Genomic DNA, 19,398 nt, shown 5'->3' with positions numbered 1-19,398 from the left:
AAGACACGAAAGACACGAAGTCGAGGGAGCTCATCCAGGGTTTCGAGGGTTGGGTTGAGGGTTGGCCAGCGATAGTGTGAAGGGGTTCGTTGAAAAGCGGCATGAACAAGACGCATGTATGTGATTGTGGATGCCAGGAAACGAAGCTACTGTATGAAACATGACTCTGGCATGTAGGTACCGGCGGAAGATGGTGAAATAGAAGATGCCGTATATAAGAGAGAACTGATGTCAGTCGTAAGATCTTGTCATGTATGTGAAGCATTGAAGATTTACGATGAGGGGCTGAACTGTTGACACTCGAGTGCCTCACGCAGCTAAGGTTAAACTCAAATTTGCTGGAGCACACTCATCCCCCACACTACGAGACGACCGGCGATCACGACAATGTATGGAAGTGATGTGGAACAAGACATATGCTAGATAAGATGTGAATGGTGTGATGTGCAGCTTTGAAGATGGCGATGAGATGAGAGGGGAAGCTGTTCAGCAGACAGGTTTTATGGCTGCTGTCTGAGCTTGATGCCAGAACTGTAGGTACACATGTAGATACTTCGGATGTCTCAAAGTGACGGCTACAGACGCTCCCTATGTAGAGATATGTGTGTAGATAGGGATGAGTGACTAATACAATATCTATTGCCATCACAATACTATTCGTGAAACATCGTATGAGATAGCTTCGTCCTCAGATGTCCTTCTCTCGCGTTCGATTGCGAATGGAAATCCGTGCCAAACGTACGCCGAGACCGTCTGTACTCACGCCCGTCCTAGCTAGGGAATCCATCGAAAATCCACAACATCGCAGACTCCATTCAACACATCCTCATCCTCGTCCTCGTCCTCATCCTCGTCCTCGTCTTCCTCGGTGCTGTCCTAGCTAGTTCTGTCCTCAAGGGCCCACGGGTAAGGGGACTGACTAGAGAGCCACCGCCCCTTCTACCAACCCACTACGCCACGCCCACTTGCCCTGGACTGAAAGCTACCACCACCGCCTGCTTGAGAACACCAACCTAGATCAACTGCGAAACATCAAAGAAGTCAAAACGTCCAGGATCGCCATCAGATCAAACCTAAAGGCACTTGACCACTGGCGTATTTATTTAACACCGTCCCATGCCTCCTCCCTAACCATCCACACAAGTATTCTTACACGCGTTCTCCGAGAGTCTTTTGTTGTCTGGACGTTACTTGCGGTGCAGTGCATCCTTTGTGGCGAAGATAAATCACGGCTTGTTGCTTACTCTGCATCCATCGGTGCTCCGTCCGCAGTAAGTAAGGTTACGCTACGCTACCGCTATCCTACGCACCGCAACGCTTGATACCACCTAATCAACAACCCACTGGACTTCCGAGTCCTTTGTTCTTTCAATTGAACACTTTATTGTTATTGTTACACGTCCAATAATTACTTGACATTCTTAAATCGGGGTCGGAAAGAAGAAGATTGCTGTCCATGCGATCCTGTTAAGAGATCCCGTTTGATTAAAAGCACTCTCGGAGTGTGAAGGAACCAGGTCATCGATCCAGCGTCGAAACTCGCGACGCAATATAACACGACATGAAATTACACACGCTCATCGGCCTGTTTGGCCTGGGGGTTTGGGCAAATGCTGTAAATCTGCGCCCACGAAATTATGATGCTCACGATTACTATGTCCTACATCTCGATTCTACCGCGGATCCAGTACAAGTCGCAGGGAGGCTAGGGTTAAGTCACGACGGCCAACTGGGAGAGTTGGAGGACCACCACGTTTTCTCAACACACAAGCAAGATGAAGATGTTGTGCATACAGCTTTGAAGATGCGGAAGAGACGGAAGCGGGAGCTGAGCGACTTTGATATTCTGGATACCGTGAGGTATGCCCAAAAACAAAAGCTCAAGGCTAGAATGGAGAAGAGAGGTTTAATGCGGCCCGCGCCTGAAGGATACGAAATCGACGAACGACAAGATACCACCCCGCCAGTCGATGCCGCGGTTGCGAAACAGCAAGCCGTTCAAAAGGCATTGGGGATTCAAGATCCAATATTCAAAGATCAATGGCATCTGTACAATCCAGTCCAAGTCGGGCACGACGTAAATGTCACCGATGTATGGATGCAGAATATAACTGGTACTGGTTCGATTGTCGCCATCGTGGATGATGGGTTGGACATGTACAGCAATGATTTGAAGGCCAATTACTACGCTGAAGGGTCATACGATTTCAACGAGAATACCCTAGAGCCAAAACCTCGATTATCGGATGACAAGCATGGTACACGATGTGCTGGTGAAGTTTCTGCTGTCAAGAACGATGTTTGTGGTGTCGGAGTAGCCTATGATTCGAAGATTGCTGGAATTCGTATTTTATCCAAGATGATCACAGATGCTGATGAAGCCGTCGCCATGAATTACGCATACCAGCACAACCAGATTTATTCTTGCTCCTGGGGACCTCCTGATGATGGAAGATCGATGGACGCTCCAGGTATACTCATTAAAAGGGCTATGGTAAATGCAGTTCAAAAAGGACGTGGTGGACTGGGTTCAATCTATGTGTTCGCATCCGGAAATGGCGCCGCGAACGAAGACAACTGTAATTTCGATGGCTATACCAACAGTATTTATAGTATCACTGTTGGAGCGATCGACAGAAAGGGTCTACACCCATATTATTCCGAGAAGTGTTCTGCTCAGCTTGTAGTTACATACAGTAGTGGAAGTGGAGATTCCATTGTAGGTTTTACTCCCAATTTATGCGGAACAAAGACTAACTATATTATAGCACACAACTGATGTCGGTACCAATACTTGTTCTGATGCACATGGTGGTACTTCCGCTGCTGCACCTCTCGCAGCAGGAATCTTTGCTTTGGTTTTGCAAATCCGACCAGATCTCAGCTGGAGAGATATGCAATACCTCGTCATGTCAACTGCTTTGCCGGTTGATCTTGAAACTGGTGAATGGCAAACAACAACTATTGGAAAGAAATTCAGTCACACTTTTGGATATGGAAAAATTGATACCTGGGCCACAATCGAAGCCGCAAAAGATTTCAAGAATGTTAAACCCCAAGCTTGGTTCTATTCTCCTTGGATTCACGTCAACCAAGCCATTCCTCAAGGAGATGATGGTCTCTCAGTTTCCTTTGAAGTTACCAAAGAAATGTTACAGGAAGCAAATCTAGAGAGATTGGAGCATGTCCAGGTTACAATGAACATTGCACACACTAAGCGAGGAGATTTGAGCGTCGACTTGGTCAGTCCAGATAAGCTAGTTAGCCATCTTTCCGCATCACGACGTTATGATTCTGAACCCGAGGGATATGACGACTGGACTTTCATGTCTGTTGTTCATTGGTAAATATTCTCCAACCCCAATCTTTAGCATCTTACTAACAAGTATATAGGGGTGAATCTGGTATTGGAACTTGGACCATCACTGTCAGGGATACTTTCGTGAACGAACATAACGGAACTTTCACAGATTGGCATCTCAAATTATGGGGAGAGTCTATCGATGCTGAAAAGGCAATCGTACTTCCAATGCCTACTGAACATGACGATGATAATCACGCCGAAATTGCCACGACTACCATTGCCGGTGTCACGTCAGCCGCAACAGCAGCTCCAACCAACCCCGCAGCCCCAACTGGCGAACTTCCAAGTGTTCCATCTGACCATCCCGATCGACCTATCAACGCCAAACCTTCGGGTACAGAAGATGAGCTTACCTCTCCTACCTCCACCGCACCCGCAGAATCAGAGACTACCGCTCCATCAACATGGATTCCTTCTTTCCTCCCCACTTTCGGTGTCTCTTCCAAAACCCAAATCTGGATCTACGGTGCTTTGGGTCTCATCGCCGCTTTCTGTGCAGGTCTAGGTGTATACCTCTACATGGCGCGCCGCAAGCGTCTCCGCAACAACCCAAGAGACGAATGGGAATTTGATCTCCTCGAGGATGATGAAGCGGAAGCTTTAGCCGGTAATACAGAAATGAGTATGAAGAAGGGGGGAAAGAGGAGAGCAGGCGAGCTTTATGATGCGTTTGCTGCGGGCAGTGATGATGAAGACGATGAGTATAGAGATGGGGGTGATGAGAGAGAAAAGAAATTGTATGAGGATGATGGAGAGAGCGAGGGGACGGGTAGCGGAAGTGGACATCATGTTGTTGGAGACGACGATGACGAGGATAGTGATGATGAGAGCGCGGTCAATGTGAAGGATGAGAAAAAACCGTTGAATAAGTGATGGGGTTATTATATAGGTTATGGGTAGCAGCATTGTTGTAGGAAATTCAGCACGGAGATAGAGGAAGGAAATGGGATGGAAGGCGCACTTTTTGAAAATCGTAAAAAGAATGACAAAACTAAACTAAACAATTGGTGATTGAGAATCAAGTTGAGAAAATTTGGGTGATGAATCGATGGTAGTCATGGTATGCGTGCATGTATGGATGGTCACAATTGGCGTTTTTATCTTTGCGGGTTTGATTGATGGCTAGATGGCTCGCTGGATATGGATCTTCTTGTAAGATGTAGCATAGGATATGATATGACATGATTAGATAGGAGAGGAGAGGATGCAAATTACCAAATCAATCAATTTCCAAAGTGAGCAAAAGAAAGGGTTACTTACAATTCAGTTTTCAAGACCTACGACCCACCCGGGTCAGCCAGCAATGTCTCCTCTCCATAATGCAACCATCCCACCCAACCTCGGCTAACAACAAATCTTCGTCCAGCGTTCCAGATTCCCAAATACATCTATCGGACTAGGAATATAAAGACACGTATAAGTGGTATGTATATATCATTATTCTCGTCTACCTAAACGCATAACGTAAACGACCCATTCATAATCATATCCCTAACCATCATCCCATCCCCACCATCTCCATTCTTTCTCCACGATGAGAATCGCATGCTCCAAAACCATAAAACGCCTAGGTTGGTACTTTATTGCAATCAATCAATAAATCAATCAATCAATCAATCCGAAAATTTATTCCCATCAGATAAGACGAGACAAGACAAGACAAACAGCCACTGATCCATCTACTTTCTTCCTGTTGCATTACCTCATTGCGTTACTTCCTTATTTCCACCCTTCACGTCTCTTCCCTCATTTTAACATCTCTTTACTCCCACCCTAAGCCTCCACTTCCCCAACCACCAGATCACTCCCCATTTCCTTAACATAGCCCTCCCAAATCCTCGCAACTCCGTCATAGAAATCCCTATGTACATCCGCCAAAGCACCTAGTTGACTCCTAAACTCAACTCTCTTGATTCTCTCAAAATCCGCCACTTCTCTCACAACCTCCTCATCGAAAGCTTCCGTCGTTTTCTTCGCATCTTCTACTTCCTTTGTCAATTCTTCTATCCTCAGTTCCAATCTCCGTAATCTTTCTCGGCGAGATTGTTCATGATCAACTCCTCTCACATCTTCAATCTTCGAACGAATGAACCCGCCCGCTCCAGTCAGGGCTCCAGAACCATGAGATGAGGCTAGTTGATCCCGATCATTGGTGGATTTTGCAAGATACTCCGTTAACTGCTCAAAATCGAGTTGTTTCTGTTCACGAGTTTTTAACAAGTTCTTGACCGCCGTACTATAAGCCTGCATATCCCTCAAACTTCCGAGATAATTTTGATCTGTATGCTCCTTCAATGTTTTGATTCCCGCACTGGTGTCTTCCACACTAGCGCTGAATCCGTGAATACTGGTTTCAATTTCGGGCTCAAGGTTGATTAAACGCTGAAATTGTTCGGCTAGATCTCTATAATCTGTTTCCAAATCGCCTTCACGGCGAGCTACTCGAGCAACAATCTTTTCAATGTGTCCAAGATCTTCATCCAATTTGTCGGATTTTCCCTTGACTTCTATGAACCGTTGATCGGGTTTATGGACTTTGGTAAAGGCATTTATAAATGTATCCGTGAAATTGTCAAAGACTCCTGCAGCTTGTTCATCTCGAGAAGCCCCTCGAGAAGGGCGCGACCTCATTGTCGCATTCCAGTCCGAACTTTCCAGGAAGATTATCAAAAGGGCGCTACGACGGAGGACAGGGTGAAGAGTGAGCCGGGTAAGGAAACGCGCGAGAGAGTTGGCTCGTCTTTGCATGAAATCGACCCCGAATCGATCGCCTCGGACATATTCCATCTTATGCTTATCTGGTAGAGGAGGAACAGCACATGCTGGATATTCCCTAAAAAGAGTATTGTATAAAAACACAAAATCCGTAAATCGTCTTCGAACCGTCGTCGTAGGCTTTTGAAAAGAAGGAAACGTAGTCTGCATATCAAATCAGTAAATCACCCTGCGCCCCTCGATATTTCCATAAAGACGAACATGCGTAGTAACAAGATATGAAACAAATGCATCTTTAGTCCCATCATTCTCCTTGATAGGTGATCCAACTGTACACTCTAGAACCCCTTCCCCGATGCCCGCTAGATCAAGAGGATCTGCATTTGGGCCAGCTTGTATTTCACCACTTTTCCTGTTCGTATCTGGTCCTTCTCCTTCGTCATCACTTTGCGAATGCCCTCTTTGACTGTTCTGCCATTCAATATTGGCGAAATCGTCGTGGTCCATCTTCGCAGTTGAGGTGCGCGGGGCAATCGGAGCTTGTTTTCGTGGGTAGGGAAGCTTGGTTTCGTATGGGCCTTGTTGCTATACAAATGATTGCGATGAACAATGCTCACTTGAACTTCGGTGTATTATTGATTGATAGTATAATGGGTTGTAATACGATTTCTGCCTTAATTTGTACTCAAAAAGTGGTGAGAATAATTGTAGTGAATTATTTTTGGGGTTTTCCTATGCAATAATCATGGAAGCTTCCCTTCCTTCGTCGACATCTAGAGGCGCGGACCGATGACATCCATTAATGGGAACCAACCCTCTTTGAGCTTAGCGCTTTCACAATGGTCAAGAACTCACCACTCTTACGAACTCGAGTGTAGCTTTTTATTCAAAGTATATTATCTACCTGGGTAGACAGTTCACTCACAAGCAGATTGGATTGGATCCGTTACAAAAAAAATATACAAAAAACTTTCGTATTGATTGGTATTTTAATACTGTGCTGTGCTGCTGTGTAATCTGATGCACAAGCATGGCAATCAGTGTCTATAACTGTAAAATTCTATCGCATTCCCATCCAATCCATTTTATCCATGCGTAAACCAGATCCAGTAATGCTATAGCTTTTAAAACAACAAGTGAGAAGAATGTTCAAATATACAAATCAGAGAAAGCTTATGGCTTTTCTTCTCTCGCCTTGCTATCTTCCTGCTTCAATAGCTCTCCATCTTTCTCGGAAGCAATTGCCTCACTTACTTGATCCTTATCTGCTCCGTCTTTCGCCTCCATACGCCTCTCTTCTTTTTCATCAATGTCCTCGTTATCTTGGGGAGTGGCTCTGCCTTCCTCAGTGTTCTCCTCGTTTTGCTCATTTTCTTCCTCGATGAGCTCTTGTTGCTCCTTCAAGACCTCAAGACGTTGTTTGTTGGTAGCAGCACCCTCTGCATTATGAACTTCAAGCTCAATCTCATGGAATAACTCCTCTGGAATGGATGATAGAACACCGGTAAGTGCATCGATTTGGGTTGAGAATTCAGCCTCCTTGCCCTGAGCATACATAAAAGCATTGCTCAATACCAGTAATGTAGAGGGAACTCCATGCTTGAGTCTCAATTCTAACCAAGCTTGAAGATCGTCGCGAAGACGACCGGGAGACATTCCATGAGTCCTGATACCACGGTTGAGACAAGCAACCTGAAGTTCTGGGACAGACAAACTTTCTACACCCTCAAAGCTGATAGCACGATCGTCTCTCTTGATTTGTCTCATACGGTGACGAACCTGATAACGAAGCATGGTATCGGTACCAAAAGTGTTAAGGTTCATGTACCTACACATACCAACGAGCTGGGGGCGAGACAAGTTGTCCAAAGTCAAATCGTCCTTGAATATCTGACAGACCTTGATGACTTCCGAAGCACTAGGGGTTTCACCCGTAGCTCTAACTTTGCGGAAAAATTGAGCAAATTCCTCAATGTGAGCATTTGCTGTACCCAATGGCAATCCAGTCTCTTTCAAGGTACTTCGCAAGAAATTGCTAACATCCTTTCTAGTTGCACGAAGTGAAGATACTTTAGCATCCTTTGATTTTTGTGCCTCGTATGTGCTTGGTAGCATATTGGGAAATAGCTTGAGAGCAATGGGAAGGAGAAGTTCTGCGAATGGCACAAGAACAAATACGGAAAATGGCACTAATCGAGCCATATCCTGCACTGTTCTTCGTAGTTGCCTGTGCTCTCTGCGACTGAGCTCATATCCTGCAGCCATCTTCAATGCTAAACGTGAACTAATCTTAATTTCCGTTCCCAGCAATTTTGTACCATCCCAATAATGTGCAGCCTCTTTCTTAATCTTTTGTCCGAGGGTCAACTTTTTCTCTGCTTTCTCACCATCTGGTTTTTCCACCGACTTTCCTGTTGAACCAGCCAGTTCCGAAAGCGTCAGGCCCTCAGAGGCATCGGTTTTCGCTACTCCAGTGGCTTCATTGCTTGGGATGGAGTCTATTTCATGTTTGCCTGCTTGCTTCGCAGCAGCTTTTGATGTCGCATTGGAGCTAATTGGAGTTTCTTTGATTGGTTTTCTGGCTTGTTCGGCATTGAAACCTGGTGGTGGTGCACCGTTTGCCCCTCCTGATGTATGAGTATCGGTCGTTACACCCCTTCGTGGAATTAGAATAGCCAGTGCTGGCATTTGTGATGGAAGAGTTCGAGCATTACGACGTAAATATGCTGCTGTGGGACTGAGAGAAGATCGTTGAAGGGCACGAGCTAGAAGTAGCGGTTAGTACTTCATTGATTCCCCATTGACAGGCTCGAATGGATGTGAACGAACCTCCTATGAATGATGTTTGCGCCGCACTACGGACGATTCTCGATGAAGCGCTCATTCTTATGGCGAATTCCCTTAGGAATGATGTGACAAAAAAAGGTATGAACAGAGTATCGGAATCGTAATATTGCACAAACGTTTAGTAGAGAGAATGAATGAGCTTATTCGGAATGAGATATCCTGGATAGAAGTTGTTTTTGAGAAGAATGAATTGTTGTAAAACGTTATGCATTCAGTTCTAAAATGCTCTCAACGACAGATACGGATCGAGCAATGATTCTTCTGGAATTCGCCGTGGAAGATCACGTGCTGATAGATTCCCAGAGCTTATGCACTAGTGCGAACTGATAGGGCCGCGGGACGGAGCGGACTTAAGCATGGTGAAATGTTCTAGAAGAACGTGGCACGAATCCAGTAGATATCTTCATAGCTAGGTTCATGTAGGACTTTGCGTTGTACAAGAGTACAGATAGTCGTCGAGCTAGCTACCGTGCGAACCATATCAAGGATGCCATGAATAGTTTGTATGCACAGTTTGAACACCGAGTGGTTGTTCATGGAAAATAAAACGGTATCAGACTAGGTTTCTTGGTCAGATCAACGGTGGTGGATCGACTCTTCCCTGTAGATATTTGAGAACAGCTGCATGTGCCACCGCGCAAGCAAACCCGCAATGTATCAGATACTGTACGAGCAGTTATTGATTTCACCTAGCACTTCTCAGACAGTTCAAGAAGCTGCTGCTGTTGTTAACCTTACTTTCTCTTCTCACTTCCTAGCCTTTAGAGTTTTGTGATTGGTGTCGTATCGAAAGCGACGAAGCAAACTTTGTTTCCTAGATACTTTGCGATGCAATAGCAAAAGGATATGTTGAGATTTCTGGTGCAATTTAAATTAAGATTGAATTCGGGGTTTGATTCGTTTGCTATCTGTTACCCAGCAGATCCATTCAACCGTGGCTAAACTTCTACATAAACCATCGATGAGCAAGAGCAATATCCAGCCGAATGATCAAACCTTACGAACCTCGACGGCAGTGCACACGACCCACAGCAATACCTCCAAGATCTACTTTCTTCCCCATGCTATCAAGCGTCTTTTTCTCAATACGCCCCTCTGAAATTTGGTCCATAGATACGTGTCATCGACTTGGGATATCCAGTCTCCGGGCGCAAACTCTTTTCCGAGTTTTCTCGATGTTGACTCATCACGAATGCGAGGTTTCTCGAAAAAGACATAAGCAGCATAATAAGCAGGACTCTGCTTGCCATGTGGATTTTTCTGCTTCACGAAATTATGAAGAGTTTTTGTAAGAACTCCTCTGCCATCCGGAAATGTTTTTGTAAATTCACCACAGAACACAGATTCGTTGGATGATACGTTTCGGAAGAACGCCCTGATTATATGTATTCTCCTTCGAGCTTGACACTCGAGACATCATATGGTCGTCTCTTCTTCTTCGCAGGAGGTGAGTGCATGGCAGTTGGTGGTGATGATCGCGAGGTGGGATTTGATGGCGATGGAAGGGAATGTGGTAGTAAAGAGTGTGATGGTAAGACTGGCGGCATGAAATCTTGCAGGCTAATACTATCAGTTTGACTTCAACCCAACGAGCAAGATAGTATTGTGCCTTGCTCTCTTTTCTTGAAAAATGCGACTTCATTATAGTAAACATTACTTCCACTTCCTTCGTCATGACCGCTCTTGTTCATAAACTTACGATAACTTTTACCACTGACACCGATAGGTCGCTTAAAGCTCGAGGCATTCATCTCACTCGAGCTGTTAAAATTCTGAATCTCTTGACGAAGTTGGTTGCGGTCTAAGTCGACTACCAGAAGGTATTCACCGTCATCGTCAATCTCAATGAGAGTTCGGAGGCCATCAATCTCTTTCGCTTTACGTTTACTCGTCATTATTTTATCCTCGCTTAGTTAACAGATAAACCAAAGATCTGGAATCGATGTACTCTGGTGGATTATATAGTATTATGTCATTTATGTTGTAACTTGCACAGGTGAGAATCGAAGAGCAAGCTCCGTCAGATCGGGAGATGTCCTTATCATTAGTAGGAGACAAGAAAGTACAATGATGACTCACAAGTGCTGTACGCAGGCTTCAACTCATGCTTTCATTTTTTTACTGTTTTCCCCATGGAACCACAAAAAGAAACTTTACAGATACATCAGATGCAAGCTTTCGCGTCATCCTGGTTTGACTTGAACAAAACTTCCAAGCTGCGACAACAATGCTCAAGTAACTCCAAGTACATTAGGCACTCTTCTTCAGGTAGTAGTTTTTCAAAGATACAGTAGAATATTCTATTAGCCTATCGAAATTAAAGACCTAAATTGTGTGTATGACTACAAGGATCAACACTCTTCCAACGTTGAATAAATACACAAAGAATCTCGAATCACGCGGCGTCATCGATCAACCAGGTATGGCGTGTCGGTAATTGTTTGTGCTGAATATCATACTGAGAATATGATGGCATTGTAGAGTCTCGGGTTGTCGAATGTGATTAATTACGCCCGCATTCCCACACTTTCCAAATCTTGATCTCGTTCTACCGTCTTCTTTCCAGGCTGTTCGTTCCATTCTTCCCATCAATTTTCTTTTGTTGTTCACGGCTTCGAGACGAAATGCGGCTGATAGACGAGGTCAGTAGCTTGACTTTGCGTCATATATCATAAAAGGCAAGCGGATCTACTCGTCGGTTCAAATTCCCAAAAATCAAAGTTTCCAAAAGCCTAGACTAGCGGGCTAGATTCAACTTTCGATCTTCAAAAGCAGGTCAATACTCGAAATGGCTTTGATATCTCAAAGCACTCGATTATTGCCATTGAAACCAAAGGTCTAGAAAATCCAATTATCAAACTGTAGTTCGAACTATGTGAGATTCTGGTATTGTGAATCTACATGATCATTAGGAAGTGATTCGTGTGTTAATTGAAGTCCTGCGGATAATTAATCAATTAATCAGGACATATTCTAATTCACTGATGAAGAAGGAAAAGGCATGGCAACTCGTTAGTGGAATCTAGAGAAAAGAGTTGATACCCGTCACTATATTCAAAGTTGAGAATACTTATTGGTCGATATTCAGCTTCTCCTTGAGGAACAGAAAGATTTCAGAAAGCGTTTGTTCAGGATACCAATGTTCAGCCCCTTATATTCAACCATCTCGACATCCGCTACAAGTAAATGTAGATATCTCTAGGTCTCGTTTCCTAGCTCAATGGATACTATTGCATCTTCTGTTCCATGTCATAAAGAAAGGGGAACCTGTTGGAGAGTCGTCTCTTTATTATGGTTCATGCCAACCTCTTCTCTGAAGAACTCAAGAGCATTCGCTTGTAACGTCGACTCATTATCAGTGATAGCAGATTGATGTTCTCCACATAGACCTTTGCCAATCACCTATAACAGAACCTCTCTCCCTGACAGTATAATTTGTACAAAGATAAGCGAGTATTATTGGTTGAAGTAAGAGGAGACTAAAGTCGCATGAGGAAGCTGATTTTGAGGCACCAAGGACATGGAATCTATATCTATAATGATTCAGTGTGTATTTCTCAAGATAATAGCAGAAAAAACTAATTTTACTTTGATTTTATTGCAAATAAGATTGGTATTTCAGGTCAAAATTATATAACACGAAAACACGAAAGAACCCATCGACCTACCTACCACGAAAGATTGATTCGTAGATAGAAAACATATTACCAGTCACCAAAATCTGACATTGAGCGCCGAGTGATATCGTTCTAATTCTAAATTGATTGAAAGAGAATCAAACAATCATGTTGTGCAATCGAATATCTAGTAAAAGAAATTAAATCTGCAAGTATTCGGATTGACATACCTACTTAAGGAATGAAGCAGTGTGGTAAGTTTCACCACTTGGTTTGCAACAAGACTCAAGTATTCATCCATTGCTGAGAATGGCATGCAATATGACTGGCGGACTAGGACTATTCAGAAGCATGAAGTTGCTTGAGCCTAGCTTTGAGTTGAAGAGTAATCCAAGGCACTCTAATTGGTCTACACTTTTCAGACCGGGCCAAACAAATATACTTCAGCATGACATGAATTCCCATGATGAAGGCTCGCCAGAAATTGAAATTGTATCTTACAAAGAAAGAACTTGACATGGGGGCTGGAGTAAAAAATACATGGGGATATATCTCTTACCTTTCTCAATCAGTTCAGGTTTCTTCCTCAAGACAAAGAACCCATGTTGGTATAGCAAAGGGCCATAATTGGGTTCGATTTTATGTCTGAGGATATCTAGATGCAACCTTTTCAAGTTATAGCGAAACACTTGTTTCTATGAACCCGAGTTTCGATCTCGTACTGGGTTGTTGCAGTCAGTCTGGTAAGATGTAAGTTATCTTGGGAACCGCCAGCTACACTATGTTAATGCTTTCCGTAATCTCCGGCGCTGAGGAGCCTCTAAGATCACATCATCCAAAATCTTACTGCCTTTGGTACGGTCAGAGACGATGTAGTCTTCACGTGCACATGAAGATTAATAAGAGCATTTAGCAGGAAATATAGAAAAGACCTTTCTTCGATTTGTCCGGAGGCCAGTGCAAGTGAAGTTTTCTCCATTGTGACAACTGTCCGAATGAACCAAGCGCATACGGTGGCAGTTGTATTCTTGCAGTCAAAAATAGAAAATTGTTCAAAGGAATCACGTATGACTCTTTTTTTTTAGCGATTCATCCAGCAGTCAAGGTTGCAACCACTGCTTTTCACACCGCAGTATTAGGATCCATAGGCACGACAGCATATGGGTGGCTGGACCTTCAAAAGTAAACAAGCACAGGTAGAAGAGGAAATAGATAGACCGAACAATCCCCTGCTAGAAAGAAGACTAAACAGACTATGAGCTGGGAAGGATTGAGCTGAAAACTTCCTAGGTTAGAGTGGTGAAGATGGTATGATATTGAGTACAAAGTGAGACAGACACGAGTGTTAGAGCGATTGACTATTTCGTCCTCGCCCTCTGAATTTTGATTCGATATGTGTTTGATATCATTGAGATTCATCAGATAGAAGGGAAGGGGGAGAGAAGAGAAGAAAGGGCTATACATCATTACATAATCAATCACTTCAGATTAGACCAATCGGACAGTCGGGACGATCCCGAATATTAGTAAGATTGGGTGGTTAGCTCATTCCTCAACAAATCCGGGGAGGCGCTATGACCATTTCACACCAGAAATTCTTGATAAGCTTCACTCAAATTGAGGTTACATTTCCCCCCGCTCGCCGTTTACCTTTTGCTTGTGACAATTCCGGCGTCTCATACAACAAAGTACTTCGGCCTTGAATTTTACTTCTACCCCATTGCCTACTTCAATCACCTCATCATCCCTTACTCCCGCTGTTTTTCTCTCTCTGGAAAAGAATCAGTCATATTTTAGATTCACAGTCATTCATCAGAGTTGTATCTTTTCTTTCTTTCTAGTTCTTTAATACAACCGTCGTACGACAATTCCCCTGCAGAAAGAGAGGGTTGCCGACGTGGTTTACGGACATCCGGCTTTGAGCGTTTTGATATAAACTGTCTCCATCCACGATTTCCTCCGACTTAGATTAGTGCATGCGACAGAATGCGCCTCAAGAAAGCAGCAAGAATAATATTGGTTGGGGCTCCAGGAGTTGGAAAGGGCACACAGGCTGAACGACTTCTGCAACGATTCCCGCAACTCTCTGCCATTAGTTCCGGGGATTTATTGAGAGACAATGTTAAAAATCGGACCCCGTTAGGTATGCATACTTCCACATTTTTGTAGATTGCGACTTACACAAACCTGCAGGAATCAAGGCGGAAAGTACCATACAGTCTGGCTCTCTTGTTCCTGATGCCATGATACTTCGACTTATACTTCACGAATTGAAAACTCGTGGTTGGTTATTTCCCTCGTCGACGCCATCGATGATGCTCGCATCTAGCGCTATGTCTGCTACCTCCTCAGATTTCGACACAGATTCATATGTTGAGCAACCATCACTGGCGGAAGCTTCTTCGCCACCTCAAACATCCAACGACCCCTCAGCTTCTTTCATACTTGACGGCTTTCCTCGCACGGCCGAGCAAGCCTTTCAACTCGATTCACTCATTCCAATAAATCTCGTCGTCTCTCTCAAAACTCCAGCGTCTGTCATACTGGAGCGCATCGCGGGCAGATGGGTTCATGCACCATCTGGTCGAGTTTACAATACTACATTCCATGCGCCCAAGGTTGCTGGGCTGGACGATATTACTGGAGAAAAACTCACAAAGCGCCCAGATGATTGCGAAGAAACTTGGAAGACACGACTTAAGAAGTTTGAGGAGACAAGTGAGCCTTTACTTGAACACTACGCGCGCAAAAACGTATTGTGGGAAGTTGAAGGAAATAGCAGCGATGAGATTAGTCCTAAATTATACCAGGAGTTTGAGAGACGGTTTGCAGATATATAAATAATCCTACCAATTATTTAAATAATTTTGAGTAGGATAGAAGGATGTATCATGTCTGTAGAGTTTTGGCGCACGGCGGGACTATTGGAGAAGAGTGGGCTTCGCCCTTCAGCGAGATCAATTTACTCTTCGTTATTTTTCGCTTATTCCCCTTTTTAATTGATCGTGGCTCAGTGAGATGATGTTCTGAGTGGGGCAATATTTTTGGATGAACGGAAAGTGATGCTCGCTCGCTATGTCAAGTGCAAATGTCACCCCTGCAGGTATATGAAATGCCGCATGGTTACTCTGGGTTCGTTCATCATTGTCGACGTCACCGAGCATATGAATGATTGGTAGTCAAATAATTGATGAGTGTTATTGGAGGCTTCAAACTTTCTTTGACAAAGAGAACGGTTCTTGTCGATTTGGTTTCTTTGGGTATTCCAAAGACTTCTTTAAATCAATGTCAGGTAATGTATGCGTTTTCGGAATTAATCCGCTCTTCTTCGGGACTTCTTCTCCGTATCTAGATGTCATGAAATGTAATGTCGGCTAAATGAATGACATTGGCCTCATGTTCAAGCTCTTTGTTCTCTCAGCGTCATCCTCGGCAATTCCACGTTGATGGGAAATTGATGACTTTCCGTACTCGATGTTGGTCGCCGTTGCCCACACAAAATATTGCAATAACGATATTTGAACCGGCACATGGCTCTTCAAGAAGTGATATGTTTTTGTGAAAATTACGTTGAGTCCTACACTAGACGGGAAAGACAACTATGGGGTATATCTGCAATAAACTCGTTGACATCTTTGTTAATTGTATTTCTCCAATTGTTCGCCATCAGACTTGTGTCCGCGTGTATAGCTCAGTGTCTATGTTCACCAAGTAATGAGGACCAGTGACGTTCCTCTTTTCCAACCACGCGCACCTCTTATGACATTATCAAAACATGTTTTTTGACGAAAAAATCCCCTTTGTTTGATGAGCTTGCATGAACTGTATAAGGGTTATCCCAGGTCACCATCTCTAGGTACCCCGTTTTATTTAGGATATGTCGAAGTTTCGATAAAACCAACAACACGATGTTTACGAAAACCAAACGAGTGAAGTTCAGTCTCAAGGGGATCGGAATTAAAAAGCCGGAGGGAGTAGCAGGCTCATCTGCCTTTGCTATTCTCGTGGGCCTGTTTGTGGCATTCGGTGGAGTGCTTTTCGGGTTCGTATCTTATTGGAGTTAATAGTCACGAAATCCATACTCAAGCTAACCACCCGACTTAATAGATACGACACCGGAACAATCGGTGGCATCATAACCATGCGCTATTGGCTGGATACCTTCTCTACAGGATACATTGATCCCAAAACTGGTCAACTCGGCATTACTTCTAGTGAATCATCCTTGATAGTATCAATCCTATCTGCGGGAACACTCTTTGGTGCTCTATTTGCTGCACCAGTTGCTGATTGGACGGGAAGGCGCATTGCACTTTGGATTGTTCTATGTGTTTTTGCCTTTGGTGTCATAATGCAGACAGCTTCAGTTGATATTGCGTTGTTTGTGGCAGGAAGGTTTTTTGCTGGGTTTGGGGTTGGTATGGTTTCGATGCTAGGTATGCTAGACTCATTCATGACTTATTTGATATATTCTGACATGAAACAGTGCCTCTCTATCAATCTGGTAAGTTGTATTGGTTGTAATCAAGGTTGTATGTTTGGTTTGGTCTGACTCTAGCTAGAAACGGCACCGAAGTGGATTAGAGGAGCTATAGGTAGGAAAGCATCACCAAAAATACGATTGTTATTATTCATTGCTGAAAGGGATTAGTGGGTGCCTATCAACTTGCCATCACAATTGGATTGTTACTTGCGGCGGTTGTTGACAATGCTACCAAAGATCTCGACAATACCGGATCATACAGAATCCCAATTGCAGTTCGTAAGTTACCACCTCACACTCAATTGTCAATCAGAATAGGGTTCAACAACTGACGAAAGTCGCGCAGAGTTTGCCTGGGTTCTTATATTAGGGACGGGACTTATCTTCCTCCCCGAAACACCTCGTTATCTGATTAAACGTGGCAGACACGATAAAGCGGCAAAGTCGCTTGGTAGACTTCGAAGACTGGATATCAATGATCCCCACTTGGTTGGCGAGCTTCAAGAAATCGAGTCCAACTATGTTCACGAGCAAAGTTTGGCTAAGGGATCATCATATCTACAATTCCTAAAGTGGAATACTTTGGGCAAAAGGTACTATTCACATTCACATCAGCGAAGTTTTTGATTATATACTGACATACTCAGACTTCTAACAGGTTGCTGCCTTCAAGCTCTTCAACAGCTAACTGGAATAAACTTCATTTTCTACTATGGCACTTCATTCTTTGCCGCCTCCGGAATTAAAGAACCTTTCGTCACGAGTATGATCACATCATCCGTCAACGTCTTCTCCACACTTCCTGGCCTCTATCTCGTCGAAGCATGGGGCCGACGTCGTCTCCTCATTTTCGGCGCTCTCGGAATGTTCGCCTGCCAAATGATAGTCGGTAGCGTCGGCACCGCCTTCCCCAACGGAGACAACATCGCGGCGCAAAAAGCGCTCGTGGCATTCGTATGCATCTACATATTTTTCTTCGCCAGCAGCTGGGGACCCGTAGGCTGGATTATCCCGGGAGAGATCTTCCCACTCCCTGTGCGCGCGAAAGGGATTTCCATGACGACTGCTTCGAATTGGCTTTTGAACTGGGCAATTGCGTATTCGACGCCTTATTTGGTGAATCCTGGACCGGGGAATGCGAATCTGCAGGCGAAGATTTTCTTTGTGTGGGGCGGTTGCTGTTTGTTGTGTGCGGTGTTTGTGTATTTTTTGATTTATGAGACGAAGGGGTTGAGTTTGGAGGAGGTGGATGAGTTGTATGAGAGTGTGGGGAAGGCGTGGAAGAGTACGCATTGGGTGCCGGTGGAGGGGTATGGGAGGGAGTGGAGAGGAGGGGAGAATGGGAATGGGGCTGGGAATGGGGCTGGGAATGGGACTGGGATGGGGAATGATAATGGTGTTATGGCGCGGGGAGGGGCGACGTCTGCTGAGCATAAGGAGGAAGTTGCTTGAGCAAGAAGAATTACTGGAATTTACTTGAATGATGCACGATGCTGGAGGTTCTAATGACGCTTTGGAAATGTTGTATTGTATGTATTTTTGATTGTCATGTTGAATGATTTAGGTCACTCGTTCTTTCTTCCCTTGATGGATATATGTATTTTACACATTACATTTCTGCTTACAATGAGGCAACAATCCCATTCGTGTCGTTTGATATTTTTGATACTATCTATTCAAGCAAGATCCGATCTGTCCGTATTCGTTCGGCTCAATCAAAAGTTCAGCTAAGAAACCTTCTCTTTCTCCCGCGTCTTGACTTGCGTAACTATTTAACCAGTCAACCAATGACGTGTAAATACCTTGGTTCCAAGACAGAAACTCAAAGTCCGGCGTATGTTTTTTGTTTTTTACATTCTCTCGAATACGAAAAGCCAATTCGGCTGGTGTTCAATGACTAAGCTAGCTACAAAGAGCCACCAGGTGAGCCAAGCCAGGATTCACGTGAAGTTAAGCACCTACCTACTTTTAGTGCAGGTGTGGATGGTGATGGTGTGGTGTTTATTAGTTACCTCAACCTTCCTACCCCGCAATCAACATTCTGCATTTACATTTTATGCAACCACGACGTTTACAACGCAACGCAGCCGTGAATCGTACCGGGAGGGAGGTAGATGGGTGGCGCCTATCAATTCCAGACAAGTATACATATCATACCTAGACATACAACAGTTATAATCAGACCATACACGAGATCCAAGGTTCTACATCGTTCCAGTAGATGCCCGTCTGATGGAAGGAAAGTAGGCTGATTGAATAGGTGGTGCGTCATTGTCAGCTCATTTTCTTTTTTGCTCTCGGGACATACAGGAACCCCGCTGACAGGCCGACAAGCAGTCACCGCAGTGTGTTCGTGCACTCGGAATATTGTT

General features: G+C 44.2%; 6 protein-coding genes across 6 annotated transcripts; 3 read left to right on the top strand and 3 right to left on the bottom strand.

The window, feature by feature from the left end:
- The first annotated feature begins 1,377 nt into the window (after positions 1–1,377).
- Bckex2 lies at positions 1,378–4,590 on the top strand. The gene is made up of 3 exons (XM_001559890.2): positions 1,378–2,719; positions 2,769–3,343; positions 3,394–4,590. Exons 1-3 carry the CDS (start codon positions 1,562–1,564, stop codon positions 4,235–4,237), a joined length of 2,577 nt encoding a protein of 858 aa, XP_001559940.1. The 5' UTR covers positions 1,378–1,561; the 3' UTR covers positions 4,238–4,590.
- A 195-nt stretch (positions 4,591–4,785) lies between these two features.
- Positions 4,786–6,811, bottom strand: BCIN_05g03280 (hypothetical protein). The gene is made up of 2 exons (XM_001559891.2): positions 6,341–6,811; positions 4,786–6,283 (listed from the first exon to the last, which is right to left on the bottom strand). The coding sequence occupies exons 1-2, from the start codon at positions 6,584–6,586 to the stop codon at positions 5,138–5,140; spliced, it is 1,392 nt and encodes a 463-aa protein (XP_001559941.1). The 5' UTR covers positions 6,587–6,811; the 3' UTR covers positions 4,786–5,137.
- Positions 6,812–7,057: 246 nt separating this feature from the next.
- Positions 7,058–9,086, bottom strand: BCIN_05g03270 (hypothetical protein). Its single transcript, XM_001559892.2, has 2 exons — positions 8,909–9,086; positions 7,058–8,844 (listed from the first exon to the last, which is right to left on the bottom strand). Exons 1-2 carry the CDS (start codon positions 8,961–8,963, stop codon positions 7,253–7,255), a joined length of 1,647 nt encoding a protein of 548 aa, XP_001559942.1. The 5' UTR covers positions 8,964–9,086; the 3' UTR covers positions 7,058–7,252.
- A 1,089-nt stretch (positions 9,087–10,175) lies between these two features.
- On the bottom strand, positions 10,176–10,931 carry BCIN_05g03260 (hypothetical protein). The gene is made up of 2 exons (XM_001559893.2): positions 10,626–10,931; positions 10,176–10,478 (listed from the first exon to the last, which is right to left on the bottom strand). Exons 1-2 carry the CDS (start codon positions 10,819–10,821, stop codon positions 10,306–10,308), a joined length of 369 nt encoding a protein of 122 aa, XP_001559943.1. The 5' UTR covers positions 10,822–10,931; the 3' UTR covers positions 10,176–10,305.
- Positions 10,932–14,204: 3,273 nt separating this feature from the next.
- BCIN_05g03250 (hypothetical protein) lies at positions 14,205–15,755 on the top strand. The gene is made up of 2 exons (XM_001559895.2): positions 14,205–14,686; positions 14,737–15,755. The coding sequence occupies exons 1-2, from the start codon at positions 14,530–14,532 to the stop codon at positions 15,381–15,383; spliced, it is 804 nt and encodes a 267-aa protein (XP_001559945.1). The 5' UTR covers positions 14,205–14,529; the 3' UTR covers positions 15,384–15,755.
- Positions 15,756–16,304: 549 nt separating this feature from the next.
- On the top strand, positions 16,305–18,851 carry BCIN_05g03240 (hypothetical protein). Its single transcript, XM_024692949.1, has 7 exons — positions 16,305–16,585; positions 16,651–16,979; positions 17,030–17,047; positions 17,106–17,138; positions 17,195–17,305; positions 17,373–17,619; positions 17,674–18,851. Exons 1-7 carry the CDS (start codon positions 16,452–16,454, stop codon positions 18,476–18,478), a joined length of 1,677 nt encoding a protein of 558 aa, XP_024548731.1. The 5' UTR covers positions 16,305–16,451; the 3' UTR covers positions 18,479–18,851.
- The last annotated feature ends 547 nt before the right edge of the window (positions 18,852–19,398 follow it).

Source organism: Botrytis cinerea, chromosome 5 (genome assembly GCF_000143535.2).
Source record: "Botrytis cinerea B05.10 chromosome 5, complete sequence".
NCBI lineage: Eukaryota > Fungi > Ascomycota > Leotiomycetes > Helotiales > Sclerotiniaceae > Botrytis > Botrytis cinerea.
The sequence above is the reverse complement of the archived record's forward strand: the minus strand, read 5'-3'. Positions and strand labels throughout refer to the sequence as shown.